Below are 22,736 nucleotides of genomic sequence, written 5' to 3'. Positions count from 1 at the left end.
ATACGTTTGCTATACGCATTTCGTTACGAAATATGGCAAAATCTGCCGTTTTCTCGCTGGCTCGACTTGGCAATCGTGACTCCGCTCAGCAACTTCGCCTTGACTCGGCGAAGATTTATGCGGCTAATATTTTACTCAAATCTGCGGAATCGAACGGAACAACGCACCCCACCCACCTGTTGAATGCTCTTCACGAACTCACGATTAAGACCTGATTATATCAAAAAAAGTTTTAAAAAGATATGGTAAGTTATGTCGGAATTATACATATCCAAATTCCCGCATTTCCATTCAACTCGTTCGTTTTCGAAAGCTCGATGCGGAAATCCGACCAGACGTGTCGAAGTATTTTTCAAGGTGCACCCGTGTAAGTCGATTCATGGTTTCATCATCAGATATACGTAACATTCAGAATCTAAGCACTTCTTATGTGATGGCCTGAACAGCTGGAGAAGAAGATCGCCGACCTTGCTCTACATTTTTCCTCTGTATATTATCTCCAGCCGTGAGAGTGAGACGACTATGTTGTAAGAACGGTTAACACATACCTAGATTGGCCGTTCGAAGGACGACGATAATCGAACGTCTCGAAATCATCAGATCCAGTTGTGATAATAATGCAGTACATCCGTTCTGCCTGCTCCTATTATACCCAACGCCCGTTAAATGCTGGGCAATCGAAAAATAGAAATTCATCGCCTCCGCAGGGCCAGCGCCATCAGCAGGTCTTGAGGAAAAGAGAGAAAGGGACGCACAGCACACTAAACGAGAGTAAAGGGATCGTTTTCGAAAATTTACTAGAATAAAGTAAGTGGACGAACATACACGGGAAGGGGTGCGAACATTTCGAGTGAGAATGAGGTCAGATCTTAGTGCGCTCAAATGATCACAAGGGCAAAATGTAAGTTTGGTTAGAACCGCGCCCATCTCAGCAAGGGCTAATGATTATTTCCCCATCGGTGTGATTTTATCCATATGTGAACGGTAAACGCCACGTCGAAGTTCTCCAGCAGAGCTAACGAAACAGAATTGGCCCAACTCCCTATAAAAATCGAAGCCAAACTTCGAAATGTTATCAGTTGTACAACAACCAGATACTCGACTCAACATGAAGGTAAAACTTGCTTCGACTGTCTTGAACAAAAATAATCGTCTTGTTTAACTTTTATAACAATTATATTCTATACAGATCATCATCCTCGCCGTTGTCATTGCCGCCGCAGCTGCTGCCAGTGTCTATCCCCCAAAGCCGGCATACCCTGCCCCAGCTTACCCCGCACCCGCCTACCCAACAAAGAGCTACGATTACGTAAGTTATTTTCAGAATATCCCAAAAGATCGGAACGTTTATTTATTCTTTGTCAATTATTTCGAAATGATTTAGGCGCCGATGCCGTACGATTTCGCCTGGGCTGTGAAGGATGACTACACCTACAACGACTACGCCCACCAGGAGACCTCCGATGGTAAGGGCGCCGTCACCGGATCTTACCGCGTCCTTCTCCCCGACGGCCGCACTCAAACCGTCAACTACAAGGCTGATGACTACACCGGCTACGTTGCTGATGTCAAGTACTCCGGAGAGGCTAAATACCCCGAATACAATAAACCCGCATACAAGGCTGCCGCTTATCCCGCACCAGCTTACCCCGCACCAGCCTACCCCGCCCCAGCCTACCCCGCCCCGGCCTACCCCAGCAAATACTAGGCGACGACATTGAAATGAATGGCCTCTTCTGTCAACGGCTGTAACTTAAAAGAATAATTTAAACATCTTGAAATAAAAAATAAAACGATTCTGTTTCGAATAAGGGCGTGTTAGTTTCACTTAGATTCAATGTTCAAGTTGCGACGCTATGTGTATGTCTCCATCTATTATTCGAACCGTTTCGCATTTTTATTCTGTTTTTCTGCAGAAAAATGGATTTGGAAAACAAAACGGTTGCGGTATGCGCCGCCGGATGAATCAATGTCTGAGCGTAACTAATCTATTTATGGTCTAAGGTCATTATCTTCAAAACATTTTTCTACCATGACGGCCGTTTTGGCGATAACGTTCGCATGTTATTGTTTAGCAAGCCATTTTTCATTTTGTACCTTATTTGCGTGTGAATATTTCAGGGCGTGGACTGACCTCATTTCTGTCGGCCTCAGACTCTCCACTATTCTGCGTAGTTGGGTCTCCGTCATTACGATGCCTGTCTATAATCAAATATGGGAGAAATAATGTACAGTGTCCAAAAAAACAAGATCCACATCATTAGGTATCACCTTCATCCTATTCCAAATGAATCGAATATTATGAAAATTATGTTGAAAAAAAATGTTCGTTCGAGCTTGTCGCTATACTCCATACGACAACAAAATTCCCAAAGTCAACCGCTACGAAAAAAAAAAAAAAAGAAAACATGTTACAAACGTACAATTCGTGAGTGAAAATATTGTTCGTATGATTGGACATGGCTCCAATTTTCTCCGTCCTCGGAAAAAATGACCGCTTCTTTACAATAGACCTATAAACATGAAAACAATCCGAGACTCTCTCTCTCTTCTCTTCACTTGTCTTATTCGGTCTCTACGACCTGTTATATGGTTTTCGGGCAATTAGGCAGATTAAGTTTTGCCTTTTCGGCACTATCATTTACTCTGCTCTCCATTTCTTTCTGGGAGACCCAACATATACCTTTTTGCCGACGTCTTTGATCGTTTGCATCATCTGAAGCAGCGGCGTGTAAAGGAAAAAAAAATTCCAACAACATAACGGAATTCAACGTTTATATTTGGAAACGCTATCGGCGTTGAAAGAAGAAAAAAAACGAATTCATTCTTAATTGATACATCCATCACGGAGTACAAAATGCTATACAGCCAAACAGATTTTTTTGTCTAGTCACACAACCCACAGAAGCAAACAAGCTGTCAGTAATTTGACTAGATGCAAACGTTATCTAATATCATGGTGAATAATACCACCCGCTATAAAGTGAGAGCTTTTTATTACTTGAAACATGCTGCCCTTGACTATAATACATTGTCGTTTGGACTTGTTTTATTTCTTTTCGAATGCGTGTCGATCGAACGCGCGCTTATATAACTGATGCAACGGACATTGAAAGCTTTAAACGGAATTCGGTAGCAATATAAAGCCTTTGGTAGAGATGACGTCACGTTCACGTCGTTTGAAAACGCATCCGTTCTTGGGTATTGGCGTCTGCACACAATTGCGACCATTATTTTTAACAGTCTGTCTCGTACGCTATTGTGCTTGCAAGAATTTATTGGCTCGTTCTAGTGGTCGCCGAGGAGGGCCTCCTAATCAGAATGTATGGCGGTTATTCTGTGGATAACAACGAGCAGGCGCGCGCGTGCTTTCGCTTTCGTCGGCGGCCGGGTTTCGGGCCGCTCTTCACCGTCACCGAGCGACGCCAACGTGCACGAAAAGAGTCGACGAGGAGAAGCGGCGATGGAGCTCGACTTTCCCTTTCCCCGTTGGTATATACCTAAAAATTGCGATGCACTGCGTGTGCATACACGGATAAAAAAAAAAAGCCAGGTGGGGGGAGAGCCGCTCCCAATCTGGTGTAACCTCGTTTCGCCTATTCTCATCCCTGATTTCGGAAAAGTCACGACGCGCTCACGACATACCATTTGCTCCCGTCGCGGTTCTATTTTGTGTCTGACGAAAATGCAATGCTGCATGGAAAGGCAGCTAGAGAGAGAGACTAGAGAGAGAGTCTATATTGAATAGTTTGACCTTTTCCGACTATAATTCCTTTATGGTATTCACGCTACGTTATTCACGGGTATCATAGGCCGTATTTAGAAAACAATGCGATAAATATTATATTTTACCACCAGTGATTTGATCAAGAATCTCGAATTTTCTTGAAAAAGAAAAGAAAATGCTGGCCCAATGAAATTTCTTTTCGTGCCTCTCTCTCTCTTTTCTTTTGTGCGATGATTCAACGGCCATGGAATTCTGTAAAATATATAGCTGGCCCACCGAGAAACAGATTTTTCAATACCTACCTTTTACCTTGGCGGTGGTCTAGCCCGAAAATAAAAATACCCAAAATGTATCAAACCAGTGTGAACTTTTTCGGTAACTTATTGCTTGAAGTAACTTTGACAATTGACAGCCGCATTGTTCCAGTTCATGGTTTATGGTCGGATATAAGACAGCAACATTTTTTGGGTTATTATTAGGTTCTTTTTTGGGCTTTACCTGTAAGCTTACATTCAATCCAAGATCATCAATTTCCCCATCGTTATTACTGTCACGGGAGAAATTCGATTTCATCCTGTTAGAACAAGAGTGTGGCGTGACGCCGAGTGAGAGGAGAGAGAAAACCAAAACATTGAATTCTGGCACTGTTGCACACGCACAACATGTGCGGTCTCGTCGTCGCATAGTCATCACCACCGTCATCACGACCATCATCGTCGAGGTGTTGTCTTTAACGACTTCCAATAATGACGCCACGAATTTTGTTTTTCTTTCCAATTTTTTTTTTCTTTTTTTTTTCTTTTTGTTTTTGTGTGGGTTGCACCGACAAGGCGACAACACACTTTAGATCTCATACACGGGCTATTTGATACGATAACTGCGTCTGGAGTCGGTATCGACGTGGGAATTGCGCGCCGCTGGGAAGTGTAGAAAACGGAACGGATAATCCCACCAGCGTGAAGTCGAAATTTCATGTTGGACGTCGATATTGTTGTATAACGGCCTTACTTTTGGCTTGTCTCGTTTTTCCGCGTTACCAGAAAGTAGTAGGTACCACTTTCTGATCACTTCCTTTCATTTGCTCCTGCATGACGCAACTTTGAACTTTGAGAAAAGACGCTGAAAGGGCGCCCCCGAGCGAACTAATGTTTTGTTTAGCTAATATGTGAAGGTTTTGAATGTATATTCTAGTTGGGAAAACAGAGCAACAAATCGTTATCCGCCTTCGTTTACTCCGCATGAAACTTGTTGTGTTGGTGATCAAAAATGCGACGCGGTTGCTGCGATTTTGAATGAGGTCAAATCTGATATTGCGCCCCATAGCGCTGGGGTGTGCGAAATCTGCGCACATATAGGTGAGTCGAAACTGAAATAAATAAGCATTGCTTAATATTCGGATTGGCCTTAAGAAAACAACCCATAGCAGATCGAGAATAAAGACGAAAATGATGGCAAAAAAAAATGGGAGAGAAAATGTAAATGACATGAAACTTGCATAGCCCGAGAAACAAAAGAAAGTGAAAAGCGAATAATAAAAAGACTAAAAAACAAAAAGACAATTGCACGTTATGTGTAATTTACAAAATAGAGATTAAGATGCGGATGAAAGGTGAAATAATTATGAAACAAAACTGTCGGGTAATTTTGCTTTAATACCCAAACGAGAGTATTACGCGGTATGTACGACGCGCAAGACAATCTAATTTTTGTTTTCTTCTTCGTTCGTGAATCACGTCCCTTAAATGGGCAAGGATATGAATCAAACCAAGAAGACAGCAGTTCAAATTGTGCAGCGATCATCAAAGAAGGGAAGAATGGATACAAATGAGTGAAGATAAAGCCGAAGAAATATGTGACAGAAATTAACAACAACAAAAACTGCTGGGAGAGATAAACCAAAGAAATGAAAAAAAAGTCAATTGCGTACTGCAGCGTATGATGCAAAGCCAAATATATAAAAGGCACTTAAAAGAGAAGTAGGCGAAGGAGAGAAGGTTATATAACGAGAATAAAACGGGATAATTTTCAAAATTAAAAGTAATTAAAATATAAAAGCAAAGAAAAATTGAATAACCTTTCACCTCCCGCGTATTTTGTGTTGTTTTTCAGATACACATTTTGTCTTTAGTTTGGCTTCTCGCTGGAAACATACCATAACCCCCATCACCAAAAATGCTAAAGAATTATCCCTTTTTCTTTTCAATAATTTGTATTTCGTCGTCAACGCAGTCCCTTTCGCCAAAAAGCCGAGCCAGTAAATTATGACAAAAGAAAAACAAATTCAAACACACAATAAGTTTTGAAAGAAAACTGATGAAAGAGACCTTGATCTTTGCGGCCCAACCATTCTGTTTCTGAGGATATTTTTAGAGGTGCTTAGAACGATGAAAAAGAAAATGGCACGATCATGATGTTTGGGAATACGGATCTCTGAATTGTGATGCTGCACGCTCCTGACGGAGACATTGCATTCTAAAAGGGGAAAAAAAAAGAAGAAGGTGAACAAAATCATGACGAGATATTCTGGCGACAACAAAAGATTTTTTTTTTTTTTTAAGGCTCATCGCAGTGAATAGATGCGAGGATAGGAACAATACGTTTTAGAAAACAAAAAGTAACGGCCGTTTTTCGCGCACCAGTCATCTGTAAATGATGATTGCACGGAAAAGCAATCACTCTCCTTCGTGATGGATGAATACTACCTCAATTCTGTATTTTTTTTTTTTTCGAGCAGCAACTTTCACCCAACTTCAACCTCATCGGAGCAATGGAATTATGGATTATCGGGAAAAAATTGATTCACACGATCACTCAAAATTTCCAATAGAAACTGAAAGCAAAATGATTTAATTTGATGCGGTTATATGATTTTAATATTTTATATTGTATGTACTGTCAAACAACAAACTTACAGCGGTGAATACGCAGCACCCTTTTTGAGGTGGTGGGCAACACCCAGACGCCGTGATTTATCTCAGGTTTGAAATTACGAATTTTCGCCTTGAGAACTGAGAAGCGTGATAACAATAAAAAAAAATGAACGACACGCCTACCAGCAACCTCGGTATAGCGTATGTGTAACGACCACTTTGTCTCGGTTTATGTGGCGCATAGCGGTGATATATACTAGCCGGTGGTTATATGCGCGCTCCACAACCTCAAAGATGAATATAACTACACAGAATGGAAAATATAACCTTTGATAATTCCTCCTTCTCACGGCACGACGCGAGTATTGTTGGCGAAGTAGAAGAATAAAACCGAAATGTAAAGGACAAAAAGAAGCCAAGAAAAACGAGAGTAAATAAAAAAAAAACGAGAGTTTACGGTAGGATAAGGTATACACCAACTTTTACTTTCGTCTGTACCTTGAGGCCACCGGGGAGAGGGCGAAAATAAAAATAATAGGATATTATATTGCCACAGGACGCCACTGCTGAATTCGATTCCCCCCCCCTTCTTTATTATATAGGTTATATTCAGCTATCATTTGAGTGTCGCCACAGGTCGTGCGAACCGCCTCGCCTATCAAAGTCTCCATTCGCACCTATATTTTAACACTAACCCCTATTACATCCAACCCAGCAACCTTTTCAACTATCAAAATAATTCTAAGTAAAAAAGGTGTGTTGTCGGTTTCTCCAGTTTAAAGCAGTCGCCCATTACAGCATCTGACTGCTGTTTAGTTGGAAATGCGTTACGCAACAACGGGAACGGCGCATGTAACAAAGTCACCGTTTCAACTTTCCTTTATCATCAAAACGATCAAACAAGGTGTTCAATCAAGATGTGCAAAAAATATAAAATCAAAAGATAGGGAAATGGACACTCGGAATTTCTAAACAAACAGAGACAGAAAAAATAAAATGTGAAAGAAAACCTAATTGGGAAGGGAAAGATATCGGTTTCAATATAATCTGGAACGGTCGGCGGGAAACTTTCAACAACAAAAATGAAACACCCGATAGCTTAATACGCGTGTGTTGTGTCTAGAGGCTTGAAACCGGAAACTCGCTATGTGTTTTACTCGTGGGTTATTGGGTAGAAAAAAGACAATATCTTATTAATATTATTCTTAGAATTTTTTTTTAGTTGAATTTTTCGGGAAGAGAAAGGGAAGAAGCGAAAATTTTGCAATATTCGATAAAAACCTTCAAATACTTTTGGTGTAAAAACAAAATCGGTCGTTTGTAGAGGCACAGTCAGAAAACTAAAAACATAGATGACTTCCATTGTTACGTTATTTTCACGATAACCCAAAGGCGAGGCCGTCGTCATCGCTGCACTGAGACAGTGAGACACAGCCTTTAGCTGCCGTACCGAAACCGCTTGAAGGTAAAAGCTACAAGTGTAACGCCATGACATGACGTCATGTTAAGCGATAGTTGCTCTATACCAGACACTAGCCGCTCAAAAAAGTCGACCATTGATTTCACTATACCGTACAAGCCCAGCCCACAGCTTCGGTTTCTTTCACGTGTAGTATATAAAGGTCTAGTAAACAACTGGGAAGGTACAGTTTGATCTAAACTTGCAAAGCATCAACATGAAGGTAAGAAAATGAAAAAGAAAAAGAAAATTCGCAATTCTGTGGAAATCAAAAGTGATCCACTAAGTCTAAATTCAATATTCTTATTTGAATTTGTTGTCTACTTGAATTACAGTTCATCATTCTCGCTGCATTGGTCGCCGTGGTCGCTTCTCAAGCGTACCCCAAGCCGCAATACCCCAAACCCACTTACCCCGAGCCATCATACCCAAAGCCCGCTTACCCCGAGCCATCATACCCAAAGCCCGCTTACCCCGAGCCAGCATACCCTAAACCAGCGTACCCATCTCCAGCTTATGCCAAGACCCCCGAATACGTAAGTAATTCAAAAAATTTAGCTTCAATCAATTTATTAATTATTTTATTTCAAAACTATCAGGCTCCGATGCCCTACAACTTTGCCTGGGCCGTTAAGGACGATCCTTCCTACAATGACTACGCTCACCAGGAGACCGCTGACGACAAGGGTTACGTCACCGGCTCTTACCGCGTCCTTCTTCCCGATGGCCGCACTCAGGTCGTCAACTACAAGGCCGATGATTACACTGGCTACGTTGCCGATGTCAAATACGAAGGCGAAGCCAAGGAGTACAAGCCTGCCTACAAGCCAGCATACCCAAGCCCCGCTTACCCAAGCCCAGCATACCCAAGCCCGGCATACCCAAGCCCAGCATACCCCGCTCCTAAATACCCAACCAAATATTAAGAGAGTCCAATTTCGAACAAAGTTTCAATTATAAACTGTAATTTATCTCGAATTGAAATACAAGTCTGCCATCGATAAAACAAACAAATCATTTAATTATTGTGCATATGTCAACTGTCTAAATGCAAGCCTGATTTATATATCGACAATAAAAATTTAAATAGGCTAAACATCTCTTACAGTCACAGGTGGACACAAAAATTTGTAGAAACCTTCGTTCTCATTTGTAGATTCAAGTTCCAAATATACGCTACGGCCATTAATGCCTCATAGAGCGTGACAGAACATTTGTTTTCCTATTTTTCTCTTTTCTACACGAATCCGCTTGAACAAAACCGAATACGGTATCTTAACGTTTAGCTATATATGTAACATTGTAACTATCTGCTTCCGTTTCTTTTTTTCTTACACTTTCACTAACCAGATTATAGATATCAGTGGGGATTTTTGCTTTTGGTTCGTAAAATACGAATGAAAAAAGCAATAGAAAATATTTTTCCAGGAAACTATACTATACCGGTACATATTTTCTAAGTGAGTTCCAATATCTTTTACCAAGAGGAAAATTTTTCAAATTAAGTTATTTTCTGTTTATCACCTTTGGATCGCCATAACAAATAAAACTGATTTAGCATTTGTTAAATAAGGGAGAAATTATCGTCAGGGTATGTAAAATGTAGTTAAACTGATCAATAATCGGACAGGTAATAAAGCAAGTGAATCCCGTTGTTCAGCAGCCCCAGCATATAAGAATGACATTTTTATTTTTGCATACACGTCAAACACAAATTTCGACGGAAATTTTGATTATGTATTATACGTGGCTTTCTTTAAAAAGTGGTGTGAATACCTTTGAAACACTCGAAGCCCTTGGATATGAGCCAATATTTTCACAAGATGCTTTCAGTCGACCCAGCCCAAACTCGATTTCTTTTCGCCGACTGGTATATAAGTCAGTGGACTAACACTAAGAAGGCACAGTTTCATTCCAACTTCCAAAGCAACAACATGAAGGTAAAGAATTCTTAAAAACATCTTCGTCTTATTACTGTACAGCAATTTTTTTTAATGATTTACTTTTGGAGGTTATTAAACTTTTTTTCTCGAATTGAATTACAGGTTTTTATTCTCGCTGCATTGGTCGCCGTTGTCGCTTCCCAAGCTTACCCCAAGCCGCAATACCCCAAGCCCACTTACCCCGAGCCATCATACCCAAAGCCCGCCTACCCCGAGCCCGCATACCCCAAACCAGCGTACCCATCTCCAGCTTATGCCAAGACCCCCGAATACGTAAGTTATTAAAAAAACACACCTTGTTTCAATCAATTTTAACTCCAAATACATTTTAAACACATTCAGGCCCCGATGCCCTACAGCTTTGCCTGGGCTGTTAAGGACGATCCTTCCTACAATGACTACGCTCACCAAGAGACCGCTGACGACAAGGGTTACGTCACCGGCTCTTACCGCGTTCTTCTTCCCGATGGTCGCACTCAAGTCGTCAACTACAAGGCCGATGATTACACTGGCTACGTTGCCGATGTTAAATACGAAGGCGAAGCTAAGGAGTACAAGCCTGCCTACAAGCCAGCATACCCAAGCCCTGCTTACCCAAGCCCAGCATACCCAAGCCCGGCATACCCAAGCCCAGCGTACCCAGCTCCTAAATACCCAACCAAATATTAAGAAAATCTAACTGTTAATCACTTTGCACAAAGTTTCATTTGTAAACTATAAATTATCTTGAATAATTCAAATACAATTCTGTCATCCATTAAAAAAAAGAGCTTCTTATTTCTTTTTTACGGTTATACGACGAATTATCTATATGATCAAATGTTGTCGCAATAACAACTAAAATAAAAGGATCTATTTCTTTGAATCTCAGAAACACACCAATAATAGGTTTCAAACCGTCCGTTTGAACCTATATCATTTGCTCTTAACGTTTATTGAAGGTGGTTACCTAGTCATTGACATTTCTTAGATGTTTTGATTTCTCTTCTTTCTTTCATGAATCCGCGTTAACAAAACAAGTTACGCTTCCTCTTCATTCGTTTAGTACCGAATGCTAAATTTCTTCTTATTCCGATTTCTTTTCTCTAACAAAAATAAGTTTATCATTGTGGGTTTTTTTCAAAAATCAAAAAATGTGTAAATATTGTTTGTCAAAACTGGTGCCACAGGGGATTATTTTGGATTTCAACTGAAATTCCTAATATATAGAACAAAATAGATATTGTCACATTAAGCCATTATTTCTTAACTGGCTAAAGAAAATGGTTACTATTCCTATTACTACTGCGAAAATATTTTTCAGAAAATGAGGTAATCAATATCAGCGATCGAAAATAAGCCAAATAGAGCAAAATTCAGTTTATTATGTAAAATTGCTCAGCAGCCATTTGTATGTAAAAGATATAAAAAAGAATATGTTGTTGAAACACCCAAACACAATAAAATCGGTCTATAAATTTTTGAATGTATGAAGTTTAGAAAAAAGAACTGTGAACCCCTTTGAAACACTCGAAGCCCATGGACATCAGCCAATATTTTCACAAAATGCACGAGTTGACCCAACCCAAACTCGATTTCTTTTCTCCCACTAGTATATAAGCCAGTAGACTAACATTCAGAAGGCACAGTTCTGTTCCAAATTCCAAAGCAACAACATGAAGGTAAAAAACCTCTTACAACGAAATACGTCCCAGAATAGGATTTTAAAAAATGGTTTACTTCTAGCGATATTCATCTTACTTTTTTGCTCAACTTGAATCACAGGTTTTAATTCTCGCTGCACTGGTCGCCGTTGTCGCTTCTCAAGCGTACCCAAAGCCACAATACCCCAAGCCCACTTACCCCGAGCCATCATACCCAAAGCCTGCTTACCCCGAGCCCGCATACCCCAAACCAGCGTACCCATCTCCGGCTTATGCCAAGACCCCCGAATACGTAATTATTCAAGACAACTTTTTGTTTCGATCGATTTATTAATATTTTTATTCATTTTAAAAACATTCAGGCCCCGATGCCCTACAACTTTGACTGGGCCGTTAAGGACGATCCTTCCTACAATGACTACGCTCACCAGGAGACCGCTGACGACAAGGGTTACGTCACCGGATCTTACCGCGTTCTTCTTCCCGATGGCCGCACTCAGGTCGTCAACTACAAGGCCGATGATTACACTGGTTACGTTGCCGATGTTAAATTCGAGGGTGAAGCCAAGGAGTACAAGCCCGCCTACAAGCCAGCATACCCAAGCCCCGCTTACCCAAGCCCTGCTTACCCAAGCCCAGCGTACCCAAGCCCAGCATACCCAAGCCCAGCATACCCAGCTCCCAAATACCCCACCAAATATTAATAGAGTCTAAAGGCTCATCATCGCTTTTCTCAAAGTTTCAGTTGTAAACAATAAATTATCTTGTATTCAAATACAATATTTCATTAAAAAAAATTAACCTGAATTATTTTATTGTGGGACAGTTGTACATTAAATCATATGCAAATAATTTCTTCAATATAAAAAGGGAAATGAAGATATGTGTTTGTCTTGAACTTTCACAGAAACGGACACAAAAAATTGAGTTTGTGGTATTTTGAATGCGATACGTCGTGGTCATTGGCAGTTTGTTAGAGAGTTTATTATAACCGAAAATTGATTTTGTCGTTTCCTTTATCCTCCACAAATCCGTGTGAACAAAACGCATTACGTCGCTACCTATCATCGTTCGGTTTATCTAATACTCTTCTTTCGTTTCGTTTCTTTTTTTTTCTTTTTCCTTTCAATTTTCCCTTAGCAATCTAATAGAGGGTTTTTTTAGTTTAAAACTAGGAAATGAATTTGAAATGATGTCTCAAGAAAATTAGAAAATAAATGTATTCCAACTCCAAGTGAGTACGTTGCGTATATATAACGAATGGAAAATCTTCAAACTGTTTAAGCCATAATTTCTCAACTTCCATGATCTCAATTGATAGAAAATTGGTTTTGATTGGTTCCCATTTTTACTGCGAAAAGTGGAAATCATATTCATCTACAGAAATTAAATTCTGTGATCATGGCAATCAGTAAGCCAACAAAGTTAGTTTTGTAATACTGAGTTGTTCAGTCGCCCTTACGTTAAAGAATGACATTATTTCATCTGTAGAATGTATAGAAAATAATTTCGGATTGTAGATTTTAAATGGGCGAAGTTTTCTTTGAAAAGGGTGTGAATCTCTAAAAAAACGTTTAAAGCCCTTGGGCATCAGCCAATATTTTCACCAAATGTTCAGAGTCGAGTCAGTCGACTCAGACCAAACTCGATTTCTTTTCGCCAACTGGTATATAAGTCAGTGGACTAACACTCAGAAGATACAGTTCCGTTCCAACTTCCAAAGCAACAACATGAAGGTAAAGAACTCTTTAAAAAAATATGTCTTAGTAGTAGACCTATATGTAGGATTTTTAAAGAATGATTCACTTATGGCGATATTGATTCAACTTTTTTTCTCGACTTGAACTAAGGTTTTAATTCTCGCTGCACTGGTCGCCGTTGTCGCTTCTCAAGCGTACCCTAAGCCGCAATACCCAAAGCCCACTTACCCCCAACCATCATACCCAAAGCCCGCCTACCCCGAGCCCGCATACCCCAAACCAGCGTACCCATCTCCGGCTTATGCCAAGACCCCCGAATACGTAAGTAATTCAAGAAAATTCGCTTGAATCAATTTATTTATCTTTTTATTTATTTTTAAAACATTCAGGCCCCGATGCCCTACAACTTTGCCTGGGCCGTTAAGGACGATCCTTCCTACAATGACTACGCACACCAGGAGACCGCTGACGACAAGGGTTACGTCACCGGATCTTACCGCGTTCTTCTTCCCGATGGTCGCACTCAAGTCGTCAACTACAAGGCCGATGATTACACTGGCTACGTTGCCGATGTTAAATTCGAGGGTGAAGCCAAGGAGTACAAGCCTGCTTACAAGCCAGCATACCCAAGCCCTGCTTACCCAAGCCCAGCATACCCAAGCCCGGCATACCCAAGCCCAGCGTACCCAGCTCCTAAATACCCAACCAAATATTAAGAGAGTCTAAAGGTTCATCATCACTTTGCACAAAGTTTCAGTTGTAAACTATAAATTATCTTGCTGAATTCAAATACAATTCTACCATCCATTTAAAAAGAACACTCAATTTTTATTAGCTACTAGCTATATATTTTACGGTTTTACAACGATATTCATCAAATGTCGCTATAATGAGTAAGTATAAATAACAAATAATAAGCGATCTATTTTTCTGAAATGGTCACTGATAACCACAAATAATAGGTTGTAAATAGAAGTGCGTTTTTGTTGAAGACGATTATGTAGTGGTCACTGATGCCTGTTAGAACAGAGTAGAAAATTTTTTTTCTTTACTTTCCTCTTGTGAATCCGCGCGAACAAATCGTCGTTTAGCTTATTTTATTATTATTAGGCCTATTTTTTTTTTAATAAAAAATATTAGTAATGCGGTTTTGTTCAAAAATTCAAAAATTCTGAAAATAAATTGAGAATGGTGTTGCAGGAAATTTTTGCGAATTCCAACTGTTTGAGTTGCAGCATTTGTATAAAACGAAAGGAAGAAGATGTTCAAATTAAGCCATTTTATGTATCAACGGCGTAAAAAAATGGTCCCCTATTACTGTGAAGAAGAGAAAGCATTATCATTATATATGTAAAAAATTACTTCAGAGATCGACAATAAAACTAGACAGCAGGTAACACAAAGTTATTGTTTTAATACAAATAGTTCCCAATCTGTTTTTATTTTAATGTTTGGCATATTGATGTAGTTGAACCCAAATAAAAATTTGGGCACCGTAAATTTTGAATGTATACATTGGAGCAAGTTTTTTTAAGGGTGTGAAACCCTTTGAAAAACCCGACGACCTTGGATATTAGCCAATATTTTCACTAAATGCACGAGTGGACCCAGCCCAAAGTTAGTTTCTTTTCGCCGCCTGGTATATAAGCCAGAGAACTCTTACTCAAAAGGCACAGTTTCATTTCAACTTCCAAAGCAACAACATGAAGGTAAAAACATCTTTTTGAATCACATCGGATTTAGTTTAGACATTTTAAACTGATACATATCTAGCAATATTTATTTCCATTGATTTAAATTTGTTCTACTTGAATATACAGTTCATCATTCTCGCTGCATTGGTCGCCGTGGTCGCTTCCCAAGCGTACCCTAAGCCGCAATACCCAAAGCCCACTTACCCCCAACCATCATACCCAAAGCCCGCTTACCCCGAGCCAGCATACCCTAAACCAGCGTACCCATCTCCAGCTTACGCCAAGACCCCCGAATACGTAATTATTCAAGACAACTTTCTGTTTCGTTCAATTTATTAATCTTTTTATTTATTTTTCAAACATTCAGGCCCCGATGCCCTACAACTTTGACTGGGCCGTTAAGGACGATCCTTCCTACAATGACTACGCTCACCAGGAGACCGCTGACGACAAGGGTTACGTCACCGGCTCTTACCGCGTTCTTCTTCCCGATGGCCGCACTCAAGTCGTCAACTACAAGGCCGATGATTACACTGGCTACGTTGCCGATGTCAAATACGAAGGCGAAGCCAAGGAGTACAAGCCTGCCTACAAGCCAGCATACCCAAGCCCCGCTTACCCAAGCCCAGCATACCCAAGCCCGGCATACCCAAGCCCAGCATACCCCGCTCCTAAATACCCAACCAAATATTAAGAATATATAACTGTTAATCACTTTACACAAAGTTTCATTTGTAAACTATAAATTATCTTGAATTCAAATATAATTTTGTCATCCATAAAAAAACGCGATTCTTATTTCTTTTTTACGGTTATTCGACGAATTATATATATTATCAAATATCGCAAGAGCAACTAAAATAAGAGATCTATTTCTTTGAATCTCTGAAACACACCAGTAATAGCAAGAGTAATAGGTTTCAACAGTCCGTTCGAACCTATAACATTTCCTCTTCAACATTTGTTGAAGGTAGTTACGTAGTCATTGACGTCTGTCAGATGTTTTGATTTCGTTTCTTTCTTTCATGAATCCACGTTTACAAAACAAGTTATGCTACCCTTTCATTCGTTTAGTACCGTATGCTAAATTTCTTCTTCCGATTTCTTTTCTCTAACAAAAATGTGTTTATCATTGTGGTTTTTTTTTTTCAAAAATTAAAAAATGTGTCAATATTGTGTGTATAAAACTGTTGTCACAGGAGATTATTTTGGATTTCAACTGAAATTCCTGATACATAGGACAAAATAAATATTGTCAAATTGAGCAATTATTTCTTAATGGGCAAAAGAAAATGGTCCCTATTACTACTGTGAAGAAGATAATTTTTTTTCAGAAAATGGGGTAATTAATATCAGCGATCGACAATAAGCGAAATTGAGCAAAATTCAGTATATTATGAAAAATTGCTCAGCAGCCCGTTGTATGTAAAAGATATAAATAGAATATATGTTGTTGAACCCAAACACAATAAAATCGGTCCATAAATCCGCTATAAATTTTTTAATGTATGAAGTTTAAAAGAAAAAGGACTGTGAATCCCTTTGAACCACTCACAGCCCATGGACATAACACATAAGCCAATATTTTCACAAAAGGCACGAGTTGACCCAACCCAAACTCGATTTCTTTTCTCCCACTAGTATATAAGCCAGTAGACTAACATTCAGAAGGCACAGTTCTGTTCCAACTTCCAAAGCAACAACATGAAGGTAAAAAAAAGTCTTAAAACGAAATACGTTTCAGAATAGGATTTAAAAAAAAAAAATGGTTTACTTCTAGCGATATTCATCTTACTTTTTCGCTCAATTTCAATCACAGGTTTTAATTCTCGCTGCACTGGTCGCCGTTGTCGCTTCTCAAGCGTACCCTAAGCCGCAATACCCAAAGCCCACTTACCCCCAACCATCATACCCAAAGCCCGCTTACCCCGAGCCAGCATACCCTAAACCAGCGTACCCATCTCCAGCTTACGCCAAGACCCCCGAATACGTAATTATTCAAGACAACTTTTTGTTTCGATCGATTTATTAATATTTTTATTCATTTTAAAAACATTCAGGCCCCGATGCCCTACAACTTTGACTGGGCCGTTAAGGACGATCCTTCCTACAATGACTACGCTCACCAAGAGACCGCTGACGACAAGGGTTACGTCACCGGCTCTTACCGCGTCCTTCTTCCCGACGGCCGCACTCAAGTCGTCAACTACAAGGCCGATGATTACACTGGTTACGTTGCCGATGTTAAATTCGAGGGTGAAGCCAAGGAGTACAAGCCCGCCTACAAGCCAGCATACCCAAGCCCCGCTTACCCAAGCCCCGCTTACCCAAGCCCAGCATACCCAAGCCCAGCATACCCAAGCCCAGCATACCCAGCTCCTAAATACCCAACCAAATATTAAGTCATTTTGATTGGTTTCAATAATGTATACCGTTTTTTACTAAATTTTATCTCGAATGCAATACAACTCTATCGTCAGTAAGACAAATTTGCGCAAATCCTTTCTTTTGTTTTAATTTCGTTTCCAGTATTAACTAATGCTTAGTAGAACTGCCTCAACGATTATCTGTCACAACATACGAAGTTAGAAGAATTATAAATTTCGGGTTCACATATGTATATATGATCAGCAGCACGCCACGTACACAATGTTAATTTCAAAAGAAAGTGATATGCGTGCAAACAAACAATTGTTTTTCTCAATGTCGACATTAAAAAGCTGCTACATTGTGGATCGGTACATTTTAATGATTCCCCTCGTTGAGACTTTGAAGAAACCTGTGGAAACAAAACAAAGCAAAAATCCGCATAAATAGAAAGATGACACAAAAAGAACTTTGCGCACCAGCAGGTGGATGTCTGATTTTTGTTTTGTTATTTCAACAAACGACCAGTTGGGCAGACAATGTTTCGTGACGACGCCGAGGCAAGAAGCTTCTTTGTTATCTGCAAACATTATTTCGGCCAAGTTATACTGGAGGCATTAGACTTGAACGGAATAATAGGGACTGGGACCCTCTCCCTTTTTCAGAACCGAAATCAACTTTCTCTGGGAGTCGGCGCCTGTTCACGAGACGTAACGGTGGCTAATAACTTAATACAACGCAATAACAAAAAAACAACACAAAAAAAAATGTGTCCACAAGTGATATACTGCAAAATTTTACGCAAGTTAATTTTTCGAATGAAATTATATCAACATGCTTTTTTTCGTGACCCTATAAATTCCATCCGTTTGGGCATATATTCGAGCATTCACAAAAATATTCGCAAAAACATTCTGAGCGAGGGGATAAATTGCTCAACTCTTAATTTCCATCAAATTCGCCTGATGGGGATCTGATCGGGAAGTCACTTTCCTATTCGGAAAAATAACGTTAAAATTTGTTTTCAATTTTTGGGGTGAATAAAAGGAAAATTTAGCCTTCCGAGAATTGAATTTGCTGTAAGCGATCGACAACCGCAACAGGATTATTAACAGAGTTGAATGATCTCACATGAACGCCTTTTTCTTTTGACGTGACAGATTATAAGACACGCGCACTTTCTGTTCAGCTTCCTGAACAGTTACGATTGCCGTACATACTCTTTGTGACCTATTAGACTATTACGTTCGCACTTGCGGTAAACAACTCACTTTCTATTATGCGATTATATAATATGACAGCAGCGACGGCGAATCTTTCCTATATAGATACTGTTATTCCTGCGATTTCTCCACGTCAAAGTGAAAGTAATCTCGAACTTCGTGTCACGGCATTTGCGAAAATCAACCACATAACGAGTGAATCGATCGACTCTTGTTTATCCATGCGATGTAATATATATGGCTGTGATTCCTTTCTTCCAGTTTTTGGAAAATCCAAACGACTCTGAACACCAAATCTACAGTCACGCGCTAATAATTATTATTTGCACTTAACAAAAAGAATAAAATCAAAGAAAAAATTTTAAACTTTATTTAATTCGCTAGATTGATACGTAAGCCTATACCTAATGTCGTTAGAGGCTCTAGAACTGGATGAACTCTGGCGTCATTACGCCACAAGTAATATTTTTTAAAAAGTGAAAACTTCAGTGATTAAAATTTTCAAATGCGGTACTAAATTGTGCGACAATAATTTTATTGCATATAAATATTCTTCTTCACATAGTAGTTATATAAAATGGGATTTAGGTTATTGCATTGTCATAGATTTCTCCGGGATTTCTCAGGAAAATAATTTAATATCTTGTGGGGTATCTAGGAGGATAAGACGGATAAGTAGGAGGAGGGTAAGAAGGATAAGTTGGAGCTGGATACTCGGACTTGTAAGCGGGTTTGGGATAACTTGGTTTGGGATAAGTTGGCTTTGGGTATGACGAAGGTGCTGGATAAGTTGGATAAGCCGGTTGCTTGTATTCCGGGTAAGCAGCAGCTGGCTTGTATGGTGCCGGCTTGGACTCGGAGAATTGGGCCTCGCCTTCGTATTTCACATCGGCCACGTATCCAGTGTAGTCGTCAGCCTTGTATTCAACAGTCTGTTTGCGACCGTCGGGGAGATCGACGCTGTAAGAGCCGGTTACGTAGCCCTTGTCGTCACCGGTCTCCTGGTGGTTGTAGTTGTTGTTACTGTAGTCATCTTTAACGGCCCATTCGAAGTTGTAGGGCATCGGAGCCTGTCAGCAAACGACAAGAATTATTAGTCGAACTAAACATTCTTATAGAGAAAAACTTCAAGCATCAAGTGTGATAAAAGTAGTTAAGGACTCACATCGTAAGTTTGAGGATATGTCGGGTATGCTGGCTTGGCATAATCCGCAGGAGGGTACGATGGTTTAGGGTAAGAAGGATAGGATGGTTTAGGATAAGAAGGATAGGATGGTTTTGGGTAAGATGGGTAAGACGGAGAAGGGTAAGCCGGAGCAGGCTTCTTAGGATAAGACTGGCCGTTGACAGCAACGACAGCGATGAGAACGACGCAAATGAAGACCTTATTAAGCGAATAATAATAAAAACATTCAGACTTAAAATCAAGATGTTAGCTTTGGATCTGAAGATGTCACTTTACCTTCATGTTGATGTTGTGATGGTTTGGATGAGACTGATGCTTCTAAACGCTGCTTTGCCGAGCTTTTATACTCCTAGTCGGTTCGAGAGGAGTTGCACGACCGGCTTGGTCATGCCCCTTTATTACACGCTTAGATCAGTCACTTGCTCTGTGTGCACTTCTCTGACACATTTTTCTACCCGAGTTCAGAGCGAGCGCTTCACACTGGCGGCCTGCCAAAGGCCTTCCCGTTGGGCATTCCTCGCACCCGCGAGAAAGTTATGCGCCTTCGCTGCAGTCATATATACAGTAATGACGTCAACGCATGCTGCACTGCACGATTCTCCCATCAATCCTTATTATCTATCGCGATTCATTTGTTTGGCACATTGCGAGTGGTGGGGCCAGCAGCCTCGCAGTAGATACGCGTGCTGAACACTTGTACTTTCCTTTCACAGCAGCGGACCTCTCGATGTTTCTCTTCGTTATTCCTGTTTCTGTGACTTTTTATTTATTACCGTGAAAGATTGGTGGTGCGGGAATATGTTTCTCGAAATACCAAACAGGTATACTGAATTTGTTTGTTTTAATTACAAATTTTGTCCTGGTACATCAAATAACGCTTATGTATACATAATAATAAAAATAAACTGGGTTGAATTTTTAATTCATGTTAAAAACTTTTGTTGCGAAAACTCCGTAGGCCATTCTTGTGAACGGAATATAACAAGAATATAACGATGATAAATTATAGACGGGGATTTCCCATCTGTGATATAATTTACAATCTGATCCAGTTTCACTTCAAACGTGGTAGACATGATTCAAGTACGAAAATAGAAACAAGAGCGCTTAATTGATTCTCTTTTCTCTTTTTGACATTATTGCGTACACAATTGACGTATGAAAGGGAGACTGGTCTGCGTCCGTATAAGGATACGCACTTTAAATAAGAACGACTCACGAATGTCCTTGAAGTCAACCACTCGTGGCCAATGAGCAGCAGTGATTTTGTCTACACTGAACCACAAACCCAAAACTGCAATATCGGTTGCATCATCAGACCAAAGCGGTATTTCAATTACGGTCTCTTTTCCCACAATATAGCCGAACAGCAGTGTGGAATGCCCGGTGTGTTTGTTTAGCTACGTTACAGGTCATCGTCCATTCAATTTTTGATAGATATAAAAAGAAAAAAAAATCGAAACGATTTAATCAGCCGAAAGTTTGTTTTATAGCCCAACGTTATAGACAGGCCATTGACACACATACTGGAAACAAAGATTCGATTTCGTGACTATGTAATAATCTCTTCGGTTTAATGAAGAGAGATCCCATCCTAGCAGCGCTAGCAGGTAAGGCAGCAGAGGAGGTAACGCAGCATTGCAATTGTTTCAATTCGGCGCATCCCAAACCGCAAACGCAAATAGAAATGAGAGACGCGCGTGTGATACTTTCTTATCTTCTTATCTCTATCTCCAAAAATTCACAGCTTGGATTTCGTTATGAAATTGTTAGACTTGAAAAAGGATTTTCAGGCCCAGCACAACCCAACCGTTCGCCTTGTTTCCAAAATTGGCTCAAGGGAAAAATAAAGGGAAGAAAGAAAACGAGCGTGTGCCATTAGCACGCACTTGTTAAACCGAGGAATTCGCAATCTAAATTCAAGAGAAGATTTGGAACGAGGTTTCTTGATTGCTCTCTATTATATTTTTGAGCAGTCTTTGCCTGCGCCTTCCTAATTCAAAAAAGTGCATGCAGGGCGTTTTATAATGCAGCAAGGAAGGACAGCCATGGCAAACAAAGACCTCCTTCTTGTTGGAATACCATTTACGACTGGTGACAGGCAGCTATTATCATTGTTTGTTATCGGTCGATCAGATTTTTTTCTTCTGTCAAAAGTGTTCTTGTTTCGTCTTTACTTGAATAAGATGGAGTGACCTTTACTTTTTCTTCTTTTTTAAAATGGTGGTGATTATTGCTGTACAGATGGAAAGTTATTTATGCAATACAAATTACAATAGCAGCTTAATAGAAAGCCAGTTAATGCACTTCTTTTACTTTTGTCAAACTTCAGTGTTACCTATTGCCATTCCAAGGACCATCACGCTTCGTCGATGCCTGAAATCTTTTTTTTTAAATTTATGTTGGGTTGTTATTTGTAAATTGCAGAGACACGCGACCATGCTTTACTATTGTGTAAATTCATCGTGGGACTGATGTTTATGACCGTTGAGTTCAATCGTCCTCAGAGGAATGTGTTCATATTCGACAAAAATCAAGCGCGCATCTGTTCGCATCTGAGGTAGTTGAAAATGCTTGAATAACAATTATACAGCTATAACGGAATAAAATAATTAAGCGGCAGAAAATGCATCATCGCACGCTGGACAGCAGTGAATGTTAAAGAAAAGAGAAAGCTGTAAAAGTGATTCTTGTGTAATTTCAAATATTTCGTTTTTCTTCAATTAATTTTGAAACAATTTCCTTTCCGAAATTGTCAGCCAGTCAAGTAAGTTGCTATCGTGCAGAGTCAAGCAAAATTTATGAATGATTTACTATATTCTTATTTATTAACGATGGCATATAAATCAATAACGTTATATTTTAATACGTTCAAGATGTGGTTATATAGATGGCGAAATCCGGATAACCAAACGAAGCCAAAG

At 39.8% G+C, this 22,736-nt stretch overlaps 5 protein-coding genes across 9 annotated transcripts; 4 read left to right on the top strand and 1 right to left on the bottom strand.

The window, feature by feature from the left end:
• The first annotated feature begins 1,001 nt into the window (after positions 1-1,001).
• Positions 1,002-1,811, top strand: LOC124327322 (cuticle protein 19-like). The gene is made up of 3 exons (XM_046786324.1): positions 1,002-1,114; positions 1,190-1,309; positions 1,385-1,811. The coding sequence occupies exons 1-3, from the start codon at positions 1,070-1,072 to the stop codon at positions 1,706-1,708; spliced, it is 489 nt and encodes a 162-aa protein (XP_046642280.1). The 5' UTR covers positions 1,002-1,069; the 3' UTR covers positions 1,709-1,811.
• Positions 1,812-8,171: 6,360 nt separating this feature from the next.
• Positions 8,172-9,062, top strand: LOC124327316 (adhesive plaque matrix protein-like). The gene is made up of 3 exons (XM_046786316.1): positions 8,172-8,279; positions 8,392-8,592; positions 8,656-9,062. Exons 1-3 carry the CDS (start codon positions 8,274-8,276, stop codon positions 8,980-8,982), a joined length of 534 nt encoding a protein of 177 aa, XP_046642272.1. The 5' UTR covers positions 8,172-8,273; the 3' UTR covers positions 8,983-9,062.
• Positions 9,063-9,914: 852 nt separating this feature from the next.
• On the top strand, positions 9,915-14,160 carry LOC124327299 (adhesive plaque matrix protein-like). Of its 3 annotated transcripts, XM_046786296.1 has the most exons (4): positions 9,915-9,996; positions 10,102-10,272; positions 12,005-12,256; positions 14,014-14,160. In XM_046786296.1, the coding sequence occupies exons 1-4, from the start codon at positions 9,991-9,993 to the stop codon at positions 14,056-14,058; spliced, it is 474 nt and encodes a 157-aa protein (XP_046642252.1). In that variant the 5' UTR covers positions 9,915-9,990; the 3' UTR covers positions 14,059-14,160. The 3 variants fall into 3 exon arrangements, with proteins under 3 accessions (XP_046642252.1, XP_046642251.1, XP_046642253.1); XM_046786295.1 differs by lacking the exons at positions 10,102-10,272; positions 14,014-14,160 and adding an exon at positions 11,764-11,934 and having other exon boundaries at positions 9,968-9,996; positions 12,005-12,431; XM_046786297.1 differs by lacking the exons at positions 9,915-9,996; positions 10,102-10,272; positions 14,014-14,160 and adding exons at positions 11,620-11,660; positions 11,764-11,934 and having other exon boundaries at positions 12,005-12,431.
• An 842-nt stretch (positions 14,161-15,002) lies between these two features.
• Positions 15,003-17,535, top strand: LOC124327318 (adhesive plaque matrix protein-like). Of its 3 annotated transcripts, none has more exons than XM_046786320.1 (3): positions 15,003-15,051; positions 15,163-15,333; positions 15,404-15,807. In XM_046786320.1, exons 1-3 carry the CDS (start codon positions 15,046-15,048, stop codon positions 15,728-15,730), a joined length of 504 nt encoding a protein of 167 aa, XP_046642276.1. In that variant the 5' UTR covers positions 15,003-15,045; the 3' UTR covers positions 15,731-15,807. The 3 variants fall into 3 exon arrangements, with proteins under 3 accessions (XP_046642276.1, XP_046642275.1, XP_046642274.1); XM_046786319.1 differs by lacking the exons at positions 15,163-15,333; positions 15,404-15,807 and adding exons at positions 16,856-17,026; positions 17,097-17,535 and having other exon boundaries at positions 15,020-15,051; XM_046786318.1 differs by lacking the exons at positions 15,003-15,051; positions 15,163-15,333; positions 15,404-15,807 and adding exons at positions 16,659-16,746; positions 16,856-17,026; positions 17,097-17,535.
• Positions 17,536-19,140: 1,605 nt separating this feature from the next.
• On the bottom strand, positions 19,141-20,243 carry LOC124327298 (adhesive plaque matrix protein-like). Its single transcript, XM_046786294.1, has 3 exons — positions 20,089-20,243; positions 19,792-20,010; positions 19,141-19,696 (listed from the first exon to the last, which is right to left on the bottom strand). Exons 1-3 carry the CDS (start codon positions 20,092-20,094, stop codon positions 19,262-19,264), a joined length of 660 nt encoding a protein of 219 aa, XP_046642250.1. The 5' UTR covers positions 20,095-20,243; the 3' UTR covers positions 19,141-19,261.
• Positions 20,244-22,736: the final 2,493 nt, after the last annotated feature.

Source organism: Daphnia pulicaria, chromosome 2, assembly GCF_021234035.1.
Source record: "Daphnia pulicaria isolate SC F1-1A chromosome 2, SC_F0-13Bv2, whole genome shotgun sequence".
Classification (NCBI taxonomy): Eukaryota; Metazoa; Arthropoda; class Branchiopoda; order Diplostraca; family Daphniidae; genus Daphnia; species Daphnia pulicaria.
Note: the sequence above shows the minus strand (reverse complement) of the source record. Positions and strands in the feature narration are given on the sequence as shown.